Consider the following 16,000-nt stretch of genomic DNA (forward strand, 5'->3'; position numbering starts at 1 on the left):
TTCGCCATCACTGGTCTATAATCTATCTTTTAACTAAGCCCTACAGCTCAGAATTACAGCTAAAGCTTGCAAAGACCCAGCATCCTTGATTTCATTGCACACATTTTGGAGATAACATTTTTTTTTCCAATTCAAGCAAGAGATGGGGGCTTTGCAATCTTCCACTGGCCAGCTGATTGGTGCAGTCACAGGACATAGCCCTTTTTTGACTGCAGGATAATTTTAGAACAGGTGAGCTGGGGAATCTTACTGGAGTGACTTGCAATCGTCTCTGCCAGCTTTCCCATTGGCATTGCTTGTTTGAAACCAGGAAGAAAGGTCACAAATGTGATCGCATGACATATAATCGTGAGCTGCATATCCAAGTGCCTGCTTGGATTGTAAACACATGATGTCAGGAGTACTGAGATAGCAGGAGGTTGAAGGTCATAAATTTGAACAGTTGCTGAACAAATTGATGTCGGCTGAAAACTTCCTGTACTCCCTAACTTTCGTTACAGTAGGTTTGCAGTTTTTCTTTATCCAAACTACTTAAACAGAATTTCTAGGAAAATTAATTTAATTCTAGGAAATTTGGCTAAAATATACTATGACAGTACAGTTGTGCTTTTGTCTCAAATAGATGCTTCATTAGTATCTACAACAACATAATAAATTGATAATAATACTCCTTTGTTTCATATTCATACAGTATTTTTAAAGCGGCATGTAAAATGGACAAGGCTATTCCCCTCTTCACAGTTGTAAGTACCACTGTAAGGAATTACAGTGGTACTTCTACTTAAGAACTTAATTTGTTCCGTGGCCGGTTCATAAGTAGAAACGTTCTTAAGTAGAAGCAATTTTTCCCAGAGGAATCAATGTAAAAGCAAATAATGCATACAAACCCATTAGGAAAGAAATAAAAGATCGGAATTTGGATGGGAGGAGGAGGAGGAAGAAGAGGAGGAGGAGAGTCACTGCCGAAGGAAGAAGGCTAGGTGAGGGGAATCAAAAAAATCCAAAATGTTAAGGCTTAAAAACAAAGGGGGACTCTGAGGCAGCGACGACGTCCCATACACCCGGCATGAGGCTGCCTCCCATATACTAGCTGCCTCTCCTGCTACCTGCTGCCTCTTCCTTCCCATGCTGAAGGGCTCCCCTCTCCTCTCGCTCTCTCACACTTTGTAGCAGGCACCTTTCCTTCACTGTGGTGACTCCTTGGTTGGGCTGAAGCCGAGTTGATCCGGCCGGGGAAACAGCGAAGTGGTTTATTCCCTCTCCAAGCACCCAGAGAAAGGAAAATGCTTCATTCGCTCTGGACTGCCAAAGCCTCCTTAAGCATCACCAAAAGGCTCCTCTGGCAGCCCAGAAAAGCCCGAGATGGCCGATATTAAAGGGGGAAGGGCAGGAAACTGTCCGGGCCTTTGTGCCATTCTCAAATTTCCGGGGAAATTTTTACAGGCTCGGGTTCTTAAGTAGAAAATGGTTCTTAAGCAGAGGCAAAAAAATCTTGAACACCCAGTTCTTATCTAGAAAAGTTCTTAAGTAGAGACGTTCTTAAGTAGAGGTCCTACTGTACTCAGCAACCAAAGTATAATGGTACATGGTGAACATTGGCAAGATCCCTACATTTGATCTCTTATTTTTAAAGTAGCAAATTCTTCTCTTAGCAAATTCTGCATTTGAGACATGTAACTAATAAAAGCAAATATGTGAAAAAAATGTCCATAATCTTAGTAGTACAGCAAACCACTTTCCTTATAACTATTTAGTCCTGTTCAGTATTTTATGGATCAGCTCTTCAGTTTTAATTGCCCAGAGGACAAATCATTTGCACCAGGAGCAGCAGCAACAGCACAGCGCTTTGCATGGATTCTTTTTCCGATACTTTGCTGCCAGCCTGAACTTTTCTCTTGACATTTGAACATAATCCTGAGTATTAATGATTTCCATCTCAATGCTGTTGATCATTTCACCTTGTTCATCTACCAAAAGTGAGATTTGGAAAAAAAGGCCTCTTAAATCTTTCACTTGATTTTCCAGACTGACCAGTTCTCGGTGTCGTTGTTCAATCTCGGATAATTGGACTTTAGTAATCTTGACCTCTGTGAGCAGATTTTCATTGAATATTTCCCATTTCCCTTGTTCAACCATATTGTTTAGTTCTTCCTCTGATACTTCTTTTCCTGCCACTTCCAACTGACGCGTAATGAAATCCTTACACTTTTCTTGTTTGGTTGTTATGGCATTATTATACATAATCATTATATTTTGGAAACGATAGAATAGGACTGCACGCTGAGAACTGAGGACTCTTCTAAGGACAGATGATGAGCCATGTTCTTTTTCTTCCCTTTTAATTATTTTTGAAAGATCATCCAAGCCCTTATTAATGTGCTCTGCTTGAACTTTAATTGCCTTTGTATTGCTGCATTCTTTTTTAAGCACACTGAATCGTCTCATGGAAGCCATCAAGCTTTTCTGCTGCCGACTAAACTTTTGAACATCCGTTGCCAAACGATTAATGTCATTATGAAGTTGTTGTATTTCATGCAAATACCTTTCAGTTATGGGTTCCTTTTCAAAAATAACAGCTGCTTGTTCAAATTCTCCTTGTTCCTCTCTAATAGCATTAACAACACGATTGTTCTCTTCAAGTAATTGTAGTTCCTTTGCTCTCAGTTTAAGCTCTTGAAGGCGGTCTTTCATCTTCTGTTGAATATATTAAGGTTCAGCAGAATTAAACCCAAGGCAGCAGTATATACCTAGGAATTAAAAATCACTTTAATTAGCATTTATTAATCCACAATCATATTAGACCAGGGGCATGTTGCACCGGTCCGTGGAGTCAGCAGCTGCCGGCCCTCATGCCGCCACCCCCTCCCTCCAGCGCTTCGCCTCCCGCCGGGCAAGAGGCCTCGGGAGGCAGGTTCTGCCGGCCACAGGATGATGGACGGGACAGAGGGGCGGGAAGGACCGAGAGGCTCAAGCCTCTTTTGGCTTCTGCCGCGGGGCGCTTTTGCATTTTTGGCTGGGGGGAGGCAGGAGGGCCAGCCTGACCCCCTGTCTCCAGCGCTTAGCTCCCGCTGGGCAAGAGGGCTTGGGAGGCAGGTTCTGCCGGCCACAGGGCGATGGCGGGAAAGAGGGGCGGGGAGGACCAGCACCCCCATGCTTAATTCCGCCCCCAACCACACCCCTTTCCGCCCCCACCGGGCCATAGAAAAATTGTCTTGCTGAAACTGGTCCCTGGTGGAAAAAACGTTGGGGACCACTGTATTAGACCATAGCAGAAAATGATGTAAAGAAAAGTTGCAGAAATTTGCTACATAGCATAGCAAACAATTTTTTCTGGAGTCTTTGTATCCATTATTTTTTACATCTTAATACTGGTATATTATTTCTTTCCTGCATTTTCTCCATTTTTGCAAATTAAAATAATCAACATATAAACTAGTATTTTAATATACATATATGAGTTTTTCAGAATGGGTGAATTGCAAATATTGTACTTATTTATAGCTTTTTTAAAAATGGATGTATTATTGGAATCAAGCTTTTGTCTGCTGTTCCAGATCAATTGGTTATTGGAAACAGATTCTATGCTCGTGTTCCTAGCACATTTCTTGTTTTTAATCCAAGGAGCTGAAAAGTTCTAATCTCTCTTTCTTATATTCTAGAAATAAGGCCAAGTAGCTTAACTTCTTTCCTGAAAGAGAAAGAGGTTGTGCCTTGATCTAGTCTTCTGTTGCTCCAGGACAAATGGTTTGCAAAATCCTTCATATCCAAATGCCCTTATTTTTATCTGCTGTCACTTCTTTCTTTCCTACATGACTGCAAGTGTTATATAAAATAAGTTCTAGTAGCATGATTATTTAAGTAAGGTATGATCATTAAGAGAAATCAAGTAATTTAAAAGTAAGTGGTAAATTAAAATGCAGATGAAATGTTTTAGAAGGAGCTCATTAAAAGTATTGTAGCCACATCACCATCAAGTCTTTTTTCTGATTGCCTCATTTCACCATTCTTTTCTTTTTATTTTCAATTCTCTGCCTCCACCCCCACCCACTTACTATCATCACCATGGCTGGTAATCATATGTCCATCGGTACTCTAATAGAAACTGCTGAGCACCATAGATGATCAGATTTGAAGAGATGAATTTCATTAATGCCAAATTATCTCCCCACAACTGATGTAGCTGATTAGGTACTGTCAATGAATTTTGCATCTCTTACATTGTGAGTGGTCCTCTGGGAGAAATGAGCTGGTCAAGGCATGGGAAAGAATGAATTCTTACGGTAGCAGACACTAAATTCTCAGTCTTTTGGTTGCTTGTAAAATAGTGCTTATGCTTGGACTTAATGCTCCTTACTCTTCCACTGTCAGAGCTACCCTTAAATTCAACTTCAAATTAGTTTCCAAAGTTGTCTGAAACAGATAGTACTGGTGGTACTTTACACATTATTTTTAATAAAAGACAATATATTTTGGGGGGATGTGCCTAGGAAAAATACATCACACTTCCTTCAACTATCATTTCATCTTCAGAATTAGGAAATATCTTGGCTTTAATTATAATATTATTTGTATGATTCCCCTCTCCTTAAGATATTACCAGTCTATATGCATTAGTTAGAAATCTAGGCTATAGCATTTCTTTTTGAGAATAGGATGCAAAAAGCATCATCCCTATGAAGATTAGAAGTCTGGTAGATTATGTACACCTGTGGAATCAAAAGAGCACAGATGCATATTTCTTAACAGAAACTAAAGCTACGGTAAAGCCATAAGATTTGCTTTTGGCCAATTTACTCAGAATCTATTAGAAAGAAAAATAGCAGTAACTTCTCTTGAACTTAAAATATTTCTTGAAGATTCAGGTGTTTGATCCAGTGCCATTAACAAGTACTTAAGTTCTTATTTAGTTTTCATATCCCCATAACACAAGCACTGATTGACCAATGTCAGGTTAAAGTGAATCAGCTGGTATCTAAAATATTCAAAGTTACCTTACCGAATAAAATGCAAAAGAAGTCGCAGGTGGTATACTTAAATATCTCTATCATCTTGGTTTACAGAAAGATCCAGTACAAATTTAATTTATCTTAATTTGTGTTGGGAAGATTTATTTAGATCAGGGGTGTCAAAATCAATTTTATTGAGGGCTGCATGAGTGTTGAGTTTGACCTTGGAGAGTGAGGGTGGGTGTAGCCAGCTCAATGTCACTCATGTTGGGGCGCCTGTGGCAGCTCTGCCAGCAAAAATGGGCTCCCAAGTTCTATTTCCCCCTGCAACAGCCTCCTACAACCATCTGCCAGCAAAAGTGCTGCCATGGTCCTTGCGAACTCCATTTTCACTAGCAGAGGCATTGCGGGCCAATTCTTCACTGTTTCCATGGTGGCCCTGTGGGTTAGATCTAAGCACACTGGGCCGGATCCAGCTCCCGGGCCTTGAGTTTGACACTCCTGATTTAGATAATCGTAGTCACAAGGGTCCACTGTAAATTGAAGAAGACACTCATAATATTGATACTTCCAGGACCAATTAATTTTTGTAGGAATCGCTTTACTTCTTCACTAAGGAACATAAGAACAAACATCAACACTAAGGAAAACTGCCCTTCCTTTCTATCCAAAAGAAGTGTTCCAGTATTGCAGCCTCCACAATGGAATCAACTATTTAGTTTCTCTCATAACTGGGAAACTAAGTTTTTGAAAGTTTGGGAGTACTGATTGCATTTTTTTCTTCCTTTAGTAGAAAAGAGAACAAACAGATAAGGGTATATGTGTGCCTCTTCTAGTTGGCAAGAAGAGAATTGATGTTTGTTCTTATGTTCATTGGAGACGAAGGCAGATAGACATTGTAAAGAAAGGCAACCAGCTGTTTTCCTATTGCAGTTGTGAGGCAAATGAAAGCCTTCAGCGTGTAACTGATTACGGTCTTGTCAACTTCAGGCAGCAGCAGCCAGCCAGCAGCGGGTTCTAATCAACTCATTTGAGCTTTTTACCTTGCAGTTAGTCCTTTTAGGGGCATGCTCGGAAGAAAAGGAGCTCAGCAAGAGATGGCTTTTTTAAAGCAATATTTTTACTCTGGGAGTGGGAGGGAAGGAGGAAAAAACATCCATTTAAAAAAAAAATATTTTTTTCCCCTGTGCTATTTCTTGCTAGCGAGAAAGTAAGTACTCTTACCTATTTTAAATGTACTATTTATATTTAATGGTATATGGTATATTGCTTTGTAATGGAAGAGCAAATTATAAAATTGTTCTTTGTTGTCATTTGAACAATGGGCGCTATCTAACAATATGAAATTCAATGGTGAAAAAAGTAAGGATCTACATTCAGGCAAGAAAAACAAAATGCACAGCTACAGTATATGTGGTACATTGCTCAACAGTAGTAAGTGTGAGATGATCTTGGAGTCCTAGTGGACAATCATTTTAAATATGAACCAGCAGTGTGCAGCAGCCGCCAAAATAACCAACACAGTTCTAGGCTGCATTAACAGAGGAATAGAATCAAGATCCCATAAAGTGTTAATACCACTTTATAAGGCCTTGGTAAGGCCACAGTTGGAATACTGCATTCAGTTTTGGTTGCCACGATGCAAAAAGGATGTTGAGACTCTAGAAAGAGTGCAGAGAAGAGCAACAAAGATGATTAGGGAACTGGAGGCTAAAACATGAGGAACTATTGCAGGAACTGGGCATGGCTAGTTTAATGAAAAGAAGGACCAGGGGAAACATGATAGCAGTGTTCCAATATCTCAGGGATTGCCACAAAGAAGGAGTCAACCTATTCTCCAAACCACCTGAGGATAGAACAAGAAGCAAAGGGTGGAAACTAAAACAAGGAAAGAAGAAACTTACAACTAAACAGACATTTCTGACAGAACAATTGGAACAGCTTGCCTCCAGAAGTTGTGAATGCTCCAACACTGGAAATTTTTAAGCAGATGTTGGATAACCATCTGTCTGAAGTAGTGTAGGGTTCCCTGCCTAAGCAGGTGGTTGGACTAAAAGACCTCCAAGGTCCCTTCCAACTCTGTTGTTGTTATCTATTAAATGAAAAGTGTGTGTGTGTGTGTGTGTTAACTCTAAAAAGTCCTTTCTGTAATAATACTGCATCTTTTTTCTTACACAATCATTGCCTCTCAGTAGTATATATAGTAGATTAGAAATATATAAATTATTTGGACGCCAAATTACTGTGAGTTTTGAATGACTGTGAGTCTGAATGCCAAAACAGTAAGTAGAGAAAACGTAGCTGGGGAGTGGGCCACACTAAATTTAATTTAAAACGCTCCCATCATTTTTGTTCACTGCCATATTAAATTAGAATTTATAATTTAATCTGCTTTTCATGTAAAAGATATCAAAACAATTGACAATTTAATTGTGATGTCTAGATTTGCAGTTTTGGAGTATCTTACATTGCCCTTAGGTTATGTACTTTAAAAGAAGAAAAAAATATCCAAGGATGTTCTGCCTGAGTTAGTCCAAGTATTGTTCTTTCAATAACATTTTATTTGGAAAGTCCTTGTTGATGTTTATTGTAAATACCATGTATGATCCTAATGATACAAGGTGGAGATAATTAAGTTAATACTCCCAGAGAAAGGCAGCATGGTTAAAAAAAGAGGTGGAGTTATTGTATACAATGGCTTGTAATGAAATTAGAACAATGTAGATCAATCTGCAACAACAAACCTGAGTTTTGAGTACTATATCACTACTGTATCAACATAGGTCTGTGACGTATGTATGTTAATGCTGCTGGGAGTAAGAAAGTAAGAGTCTTTCAAGAAGTAAAATCGTAATGTGATATTTGTTGAGCAATATTAAAAATACTATCTGAATTTCCCCCAATTCCTATTGAGGGTTGTAGGGATTCTTTCTTTATAGATATTTTTTCTTGCTGTTACTGATGACTTTATGCTGTTAATTTGAAAGGCAAATGCATTTCTCCATTACAGATAATCCTTGACTTACATCCACAATTGAGCCCAAAATTTATTTTGTTATTTTTGATCCATTTTATGTCTTTCTTGCCACACCTTTGCTAAGTGAATCATTGCAGTTGTTAAGTTAGTAATCCGGTGTTCCTTTGGACTTCGCTTGTCAGAAGATCGCAAAAGGTGAATTCATGATCTTGGGACACTGCAGGTATCATTAATACAAGTGCCATAAATATGAACCAGTTGGCAAGCATCTGAGTTTTGATCACATGACCATGGTGGTGCTGCAATAGGCATAGGTGTGAAAAACAGTCCTAAGTCACTTTTTTCGGTGCCAGTATAACTGAACAGTCACTAAATTAACTGTTGCAAGTCGAGGACTACCTGTACATAATTAACATTACAATATCTTGGATAGCACTGCCACAGAGACCTCAGCCATTGAGTAAACTAAATGATGAGACTCTTACCAAGCATTTCAGAAGCCAAGTGAAGTAATCTGTGGCGGCCCCAACCCTCTGGAACCAGCTCCCCCGTGACATTAGAACTGCCCCCACCCTCCTTGCCTTTCATAAACTCCTTAAAACCCACCTATGCCGTCAGGCATGGGGGAACTGAGACATCTCCCCCGGGCCTATACAATTCATGTATGGTATGTTTGTGTGTATGTCTGCTTTAATAACGGTTTTTTTTAATGTTTTTAAATTATTAGATTTGTCTTGAATTGTTTTATTGTTCTTGTGAGCCGGCCCGAGTCTACGGAGAGGGGCGGCATACAAATCTAATAAATAAATAAATATTTTCTGGTTGAATGTACTTCCAAAAACAATAAACTGTGTTGATTGCAGTGTTTATGCAAAATGATTTTTTCCAAACTACATTCTAGTTCAGTGATTGGCGTGTGTGTGTGCCCACACCCATGCCCTCCCGTAGCGCATGCACACAGCCCCCATGCTGCCTTCTGCACATGCACCCCCATGCTGCACCCTCATACATGTGGACAGGCCTCACTGAAGCTTCCTGAAGCCTGGGGACGGTGAAAAATGGCCAAATGGGCCAAACAGGAGTTTGGAAATGAACTTCTGGCCTGTTGAGCCATTTTTTGCCGTCCCAGGATTTAGGAGGCTTTCCTGAAGCCTGGGCAGAGCAAAAACGGCCCAAAAAGGCGGCCAGAAATCAGCATGGACACTAGAGCTGACATGGGGCAACACCTCATGCATCCTCAGATATGGCTTCATATGCCACAGGTTCTTCATCACTGTTCTAGGAAAATCTAAAATTTATTTATTTATTGGATTTGTATGCCGCCCCCTAAAGCATCCCCATTCACCTACTCTTCAATGGGGGCAAAATAGTAGAAAGATTACATTAGGAACAACTTGTTTTCTGTCATTTCTTGTGATAAATACTATTGAGGAAAATACTATTATGCAAATTTTAGGGCAATAATTTAGGGTAAATTTATTTTATAGATTCTCCCCTCCCTGCTATTTTAACTATTTACACGTATTGGCGGTAAAGCCAAAGAGAGATCATTTGTAACTATCATTTATTTTTATAGTTCCTTTATCATTTCCTTTAAATATCTCAAGGTGGAGAACATACCTAATATTCTTTCCTTGCCCTATTTTCTCAGCAGCAACAACCTTGTAAGGTGGGTTGGGCAGAGAAAGAGTGACTGGTCCAAGGTCACCTAGCTGGCTTTCATGCCTAGGACAGGACTAGAACTCAAAGTCTTCTGGTTTCTAGGCTAGCATCCTCAACAATTACATTAAACTGGGTCAAACTGTACTCTAAATTTCTTAAATAATGTGTCAACATTGGTAGGCTTGATGAGATTCACAACTCAATCTAAAGGAGCTTTCTAAAATCAAAAGTTTTAAGCTCATGCTCAATGTACTTGTTATCTTTGTGCTGCCTTGGATAAATCAAATATCAAAATAATTCAAAACCAATTTCAAAATAGTTTTTACATTTTTATAAGCAAAGGAGGGGTAATAATGCTTTGCACTATATTTAGGTAGAAGCATGCTGATGAAAATATACCTTAACAGAAGAAGTAATAATATTTTTTAAATAAATTTTGTTCAGATAATATACACAATTCAGAATTATGACGATCCTAAAGTAAATTTGCACGTTAGCACTATTAGAATCAGCTCTTGTAGCTGAACTGAACTGCTGAATTTCCATATTCAGTATTTTTTATGCACAGCAGATGATGTTATTGCTAGCAAATGTACACATACACTCCCCTTCTCATAATTCTTGAAATAAAAATGCTGAAGTTATTCAACTGCCTGTTTAGACATTGTCTTAGTAAAGGATTTTTTTCTGTTTCTTTAATTCATTTCAAACATGTGTAATAAACATATCATTCCCAAATCAAAATGTGATTTATGCACAACACATAAACACAATTGTTCACTTAGTGTTGTGTGCAATGTTTTTAACCTCACAACAAGATCTCTCTGTAGTCTGTTTGAGTGTTAGTCGGTGCATTTTTTAGAGCACAAACTCTACCTTTATTTTTCAGTAACCCAGTTTTAAAAAGAAAAAATTATGTGAAAGAAGAATGTATTCCCTGGCATGCTTTCAAAAGAAATTACATTTAATTCATTAAATACTTTTTAACAAATTAGCATTTCTGTATTAAAGCGATATATTTCTTCAAACATGTACAACAGAAATAAGCTTGCATTTAGCAGAGGACAAAAATCTATTTTGCATACATTAAATATTACATATTTTTAATTAGAATTATTTGGTATATGATAGACAATACACTTACCTTATTCTTTTAAAAAATTCTATTTTTCAGTATCGTTTTGTACTTAAGGATATGACACTTGCATTATCCATATCTGCATGCTTAATAGATCTGGAATGTGATTCCCGTTTTAAAAGTTTCTGCTTGCTTAATCCCTCTAGAACTTAATTACTTAGGAAGTGTATCTTGAAAAACCATGGATCGAGAGAGTCTTAGTTGGTTATGTTGCCCTGTAGTAGAAAACCAAATTAGTTACTTAACTGCTAGAGAATCTGGTTCTGCCTGTTGGAGATACTGTACAACCTTTCTTCCAAGGCGGGTCATTTTATTCTAATGAGCCAATACCAGGAAGTATTTTGTCTAACTCTTTCCTTACTGTAATTTCTAGCTTACAGTGAAAATATCTCTTGCTTAATACTACTGCCTTCTTAAAACTGAATTCCCTGAACATCAAATACTTTTAATGAAAACTGGGAAAACATTGAGGAAAGGGAGAATGTATTACCAAAGGTTTCCTTATGTTTAGTAATGTTTTATTAGTAGTTGTTAACTTCTATTTAGCTTTCTATTTTTATTCTTTTGTAATTTTGGTGTAAACTATTAAAGTTTATAAAAATTAAATTAAGTTTTAATGTAGTTCTTGTCAGTACTATTTATCTAGACATTTTCAACCTACAAGTAGGAAAAATGTTTGCCTAAATGTGCTGGTTTGTAGTTCATTTCTAAGAAATAGAAATATTTTTCTGAACTTTTAAATAACTTTGCTGTTTTATCAACTACATTTTGTATAGGCTTTTGTATATTTCAAATCCTGTGTTTTTTCAAACATATCTCCTCCATTGAGTTGGCAACCTATCTGTAATTTAGGGCAGCTCAGAACCTTATCAAATGGATAGATAGTTCACAAATCTGGAAAAGTTCATCTGTTACAAGTACAGGACTTTTTGCAAATTATTTCCCACATATATTTGCTTTTCAGAGATTGTTCTAAAAAGAGCAGCATTTTCAGGAAGTGTAGGTTCTCGAAAGTATAATAGGAAAATAAAGCTTTAACAACAGAATTATTTGAGTTCAGTTCACCCATGATGGGTTCAATCAAGATACAGGCTTTCTAACATTTTAAGAATGAGAAAATAAATTAACTGTTTCCATTTATTCCATTGAGAATAAACTGTTAATAAACAGGCAATAGCAATATTTATGTTTGGCTATAGAATACTGTTTTGTATCTTACCTATTATTTGTATAGATTCTGCTTATCCATATTGATTTGAATTGACTTTTAACCATGGTAGATAGCATTACCATATTTTTATTTGATCTTTTCTCCCCTCAGATTAGCAAATAAACAAGACAAAGAAGGTGCCTTGGCAGAAGCAGATGTGATTGAATATTTATCTCTTGAAAAGCTTGTCAATGAGCACAAATGCCTCTGTCAGATTGTAAGTGCATTTTAAATAAGATTAATTTCCTTAGACACGTTGCTTGGCAGAATTTTGAAATAAAATTATGCAACTCTATCACTTTATTTTTCTCTATATCATATGCCTCTTCATGTCTGATTAGTGACAGCCATGAGAAAGATGACTTGGTGGCTTATTACCTGGATGATAAGCAAATTTCCGAATGTCATTTCTCAGAAAAATGTTTAATGGAATATCAGTCTCTGTAATATCAGGTGTTTTTTTAAAGCATTTAATTTCCTGATGAAACATAATATTCAGGTACTACTATCTGTTGGTTCTTAAGCTGAGAAGGCTAATCAGTTCAGCCTTTTTAAAACCGTCTGGTCTGTTATGGAACCACAACTTCCTATAAGTTATAAAAAAATTACATGGAAATATCCATGTAGTCACCAGGAACTATGATTGATTTGAAAGACCACCACCACCACAACAACAACAACAACTTGCTATGTAAACACAGGTTTCTGTTAACAATTATATTTTCTACAATTCCCTAATACAGGTAGTCCTCGACCTACGAACACAATTGAGTCCAACATTTATGTTGCTTAGTGAGAAAGTTGTTAAGTGGATTTTTGGCCCATTTTATAATTTTCCTTGCCACATTTGTCAAGTGAATCCCTGCAGTTGTTAAATTACTAACGTTGTTAAGTTAATTTGGTTTTCCCATTGATTTTGCTTGTCCGAAGGTCACAAAAGGTGATCTGGGATAAAACCATCTTCATAATTTGTAATTTGTAATTTAATTAGATTTGCCTTTGTACTTTATTGTTATATGCTGTGAGCTGCCCTGACTCCTCGGAGAAGGGCAGACTACTACTACTACTACTACTACTACTACTACTACTAACAACAACAACAATAATAATAACAACAATAATAATAAATTTGAAGCAGTTGTCAAGCATCTGAATTTTGATCACATGACAATGGAATTGCTGCAATGGTTATAGGTGTGAAAAATGATCATAACTCAAATTTTTCAGTGCCATTGCAACTTCAAACAGTCATTAAATGAACTGTTGTAAGTCTATGACTATTCATACAGTGAAGATGGTCATACATTTACAGGGGAAGGAGAATGCCAATATTCTCCATACAAATGTTTACTTCCCCATATGAATGTTTTCTATAAGCATCGAAATATTTCCTTCCCCATATGAATGTTTTTATAAGCATTGAATGTTGGGGAATTGCACATGCATGCACAGGGGTCTGTACACATGTGTGGGGAGAAGCTTGGGGGTTGCATGTGCATGCACAGAGGGTCATGCATGAATGCGCAGGGACAGGAGGACCACAAGAATCATGTGCACGCATGGGGGGTGGAGGAGCACAGGGAGTCAAGCACGTGCTGGGGTGGGTGGAGTGCGACGGCTCACACATGCATGTGCGGGTTGTGCGTGCATTGCATAATTTTGTTGGCATGCAATGACAAGAAGTTTACCCATCACTTCAGTAAGGAAAGGTACAAACACTGAGAGAGACAGAGATATTAAGGGATAGGGAAACTTATGGAGATAAAAAGTAGATACTCTAGCTAGTTTGGTGGATACGGGATGCTAAATTCTGCAGAAGTGGGCCAAGAAGAAATATAATGAAATAACCAAAAGGAAGATTCTAAATTATTGTGGAAATGAAATAGAACAAAGTAACAAAGGTTTGAGATGGACTACTGCAGAGTGTAATGTTTTGTGGCAGAATATTTGTTTTATTCTTGGAAAAAAATTGATTTAACCTTGCTGTTCAGTTCGGGTCGTATGTGACCCGAAGCCAAGTTTGAGTCCCTGTAAAAAATTTTCCCTGCATATCTGAAACTTGAAATTTCATGACTTTTCATCATTTCAGGGGTTCTCTCTATGAGAATTTTTTTGGGGGGTGGGGGGTTTCTTTCTTGCTGAAAAACAAAAAGTCACACTAGTTGTGTTCCCGGGTCACCCTGAGCCGGACCGAAAACTCTTAATTTGAAGTGCTTATGTTTGGTCAATTTGAATACTTTTTTTCACTTGGAAAGTAGTCCGAACATTTTTGCACACAATGATATGAAAATTGAAATGAAAAAAGTAATTATTATTGGTTTATTTTGCTGATAGAATGCGTGCCCCCCCCCCCCCGTTTTTGTGAAATATTTTTCAATTTATGGATAGTTTTGCTTGCAAAATGTGTTCAATTTTACTAAAGTTGGTGTGGGATTGGTAGTTTGAACATTTCTGAATATAAGAAAAATATAAATGAACTGAAAGAAATGTTTCTTATTGGTTGTTTACAATCATAAATAAGCCCCCCCCCCCCGGCTGCTTGCAAACATTTTCACTTTATATTTACGCAAGCTTCAAATCCGAAATATTTTTAATATCTTATGCATTCATTTACTCAATTTAACATTGCTGATCATCAAAACAATATTTTTGGGGTGGTGGCTAATTCTTTTCTGGGCAAAAAAAAATAAAAATCACTTCGAGTCTGTTTCTGTTTGTATATGACCGGACCAAAAAGAATTTTTTTAGGTACTTGCATTTGATCTTTTTGAAAACTTTTTCAACTGGAAAACTAGTTTGAACATTTATGAACATAATGATATGAAAATTGAACTGAATAAATTGAGGCTTATATTTTTATTTTTATCAAAAAGGCCCTCCCCCCATGTTTTCTGATTTTTTTTTTCAATTTATACTTTTTTTAGGCTACAAATCTCTAAGGAATATTCCCCCAAAAGTTTTGAACAATCCTGAACATAAGAAAAATAGAAATGAACTGAAAAAAATGATTCTTATTGGTTTATTTTTGCCACAAAAGGGCCACCCCCCCGGCCTTATAAACCTAAAAAAATTCCACAAACAGGGGGGGGGAGGAACATTTATGTGCAAAATAAACCAATAAGGATTAATTTTTTCAGTTCAATTTTCATTCCATTGTGTGCAGAAATGTTCAAACTTGTTTCCAGGTGAAAAAAGCTTTCAAAAAGACCAAATATAAGTACCTAAAATGATCAATTTGCAGTCCGGGTCAACTAGACCTGGGAACATAAGATTAGGGAGTTTTCTTGAACTGAACAGCAAGGTTAATCATTCTTGTCATAAAAAATTCGAATTTCAAGACAATAAATTATTGTGGATATTTATTGGGAGCAGTTTTTGAAAAGTAATTTTGAGAGCATATAGGCAAACCTGAATCTATAAAATTTATTTCATTTTTAGTATGATTTTATTGAATGGATGCTAATGAAAGTTTTTAAAGTTAGAATTTTTAAATATTATTTTTATGTGTATTAATTGGATTACTGTACTATTGTGTCTTTGTATATGCTGTGAGCCGCCCCAAGTCCTTGGAGAGGGGCGGCATCCAAATCCAAATAAATAAACAAACAAACAAATAAATAAATAAATCTGGAAAGTTGTGCATTAAGAGGTGAGATGGAATCATTGGATGGATCAAAATATGAACAAGTTATTGACAAGTGTGCTATTCAATCATTTTAGGAAATTGTCAGTGGGTCCATAACATTGTTCGATTTCATATTGCTATAACAATATGAGGTAGTGCTGATTTTTCCGTTGGTTATAGGAGCCTTGTTCTGCTATTGTGGGCTATGGAAGAAAAATTGACAAATCGATAAAGAAAGGTTTACTTTGGATGTTACACACTATAGCAAAAGATTTTGATGCCTTACATGAAAGAATTCAGAAAGACATCACAGAACAAAAAGCCATTGAAGAGCAAGAGAAACGAGAGCGAGCAGAAAGAGTAAAGAAGATAAGGAAAGAAAGGTAGGTAGAGTAAGTCATCTTTCATTTATCTGAAACTTTTATAATACTTTACAGATTGG

At 37.0% G+C, this 16,000-nt stretch overlaps 2 protein-coding genes across 5 annotated transcripts in view; one reads left to right on the plus strand and one right to left on the minus strand.

Annotated features, from left to right (window-relative positions):
- Window positions 1–16,000, plus strand: part of ARL13B (ARF like GTPase 13B) — a 52,139-nt gene that overhangs the window by 14,997 nt on the left and 21,142 nt on the right. For all 4 annotated transcript variants that reach the window (XM_070750164.1, XM_070750166.1, XM_070750163.1 and 1 more), the window contains exons 5-6: window positions 12,045–12,150; window positions 15,739–15,941. In XM_070750164.1, the coding sequence (XP_070606265.1) occupies window positions 12,045–12,150; window positions 15,739–15,941 (309 nt within the window). The remainder of the gene's footprint in view (window positions 1–12,044; window positions 12,151–15,738; window positions 15,942–16,000) is intronic.
- On the minus strand, window positions 565–10,885 carry STX19 (syntaxin 19). Its single transcript, XM_070751736.1, has 2 exons — window positions 10,730–10,885; window positions 565–2,747 (listed from the first exon to the last, which is right to left on the minus strand). Exon 2 carries the CDS (start codon window positions 2,689–2,691, stop codon window positions 1,810–1,812), a length of 882 nt encoding a protein of 293 aa, XP_070607837.1. The 5' UTR covers window positions 2,692–2,747; window positions 10,730–10,885; the 3' UTR covers window positions 565–1,809.

Source organism: Erythrolamprus reginae, chromosome 4 (genome assembly GCF_031021105.1).
Source record: "Erythrolamprus reginae isolate rEryReg1 chromosome 4, rEryReg1.hap1, whole genome shotgun sequence".
NCBI lineage: Eukaryota > Metazoa > Chordata > Lepidosauria > Squamata > Dipsadidae > Erythrolamprus > Erythrolamprus reginae.

Bases quoted from the DNA above. Each gene is read 5' to 3' on its own strand.
- STX19 (XM_070751736.1), bottom strand. From the start codon at position 2,691: ATGAAAGACCGCCTTCAAGAGCTTAAACTGAGAGCAAAGGAACTACAA.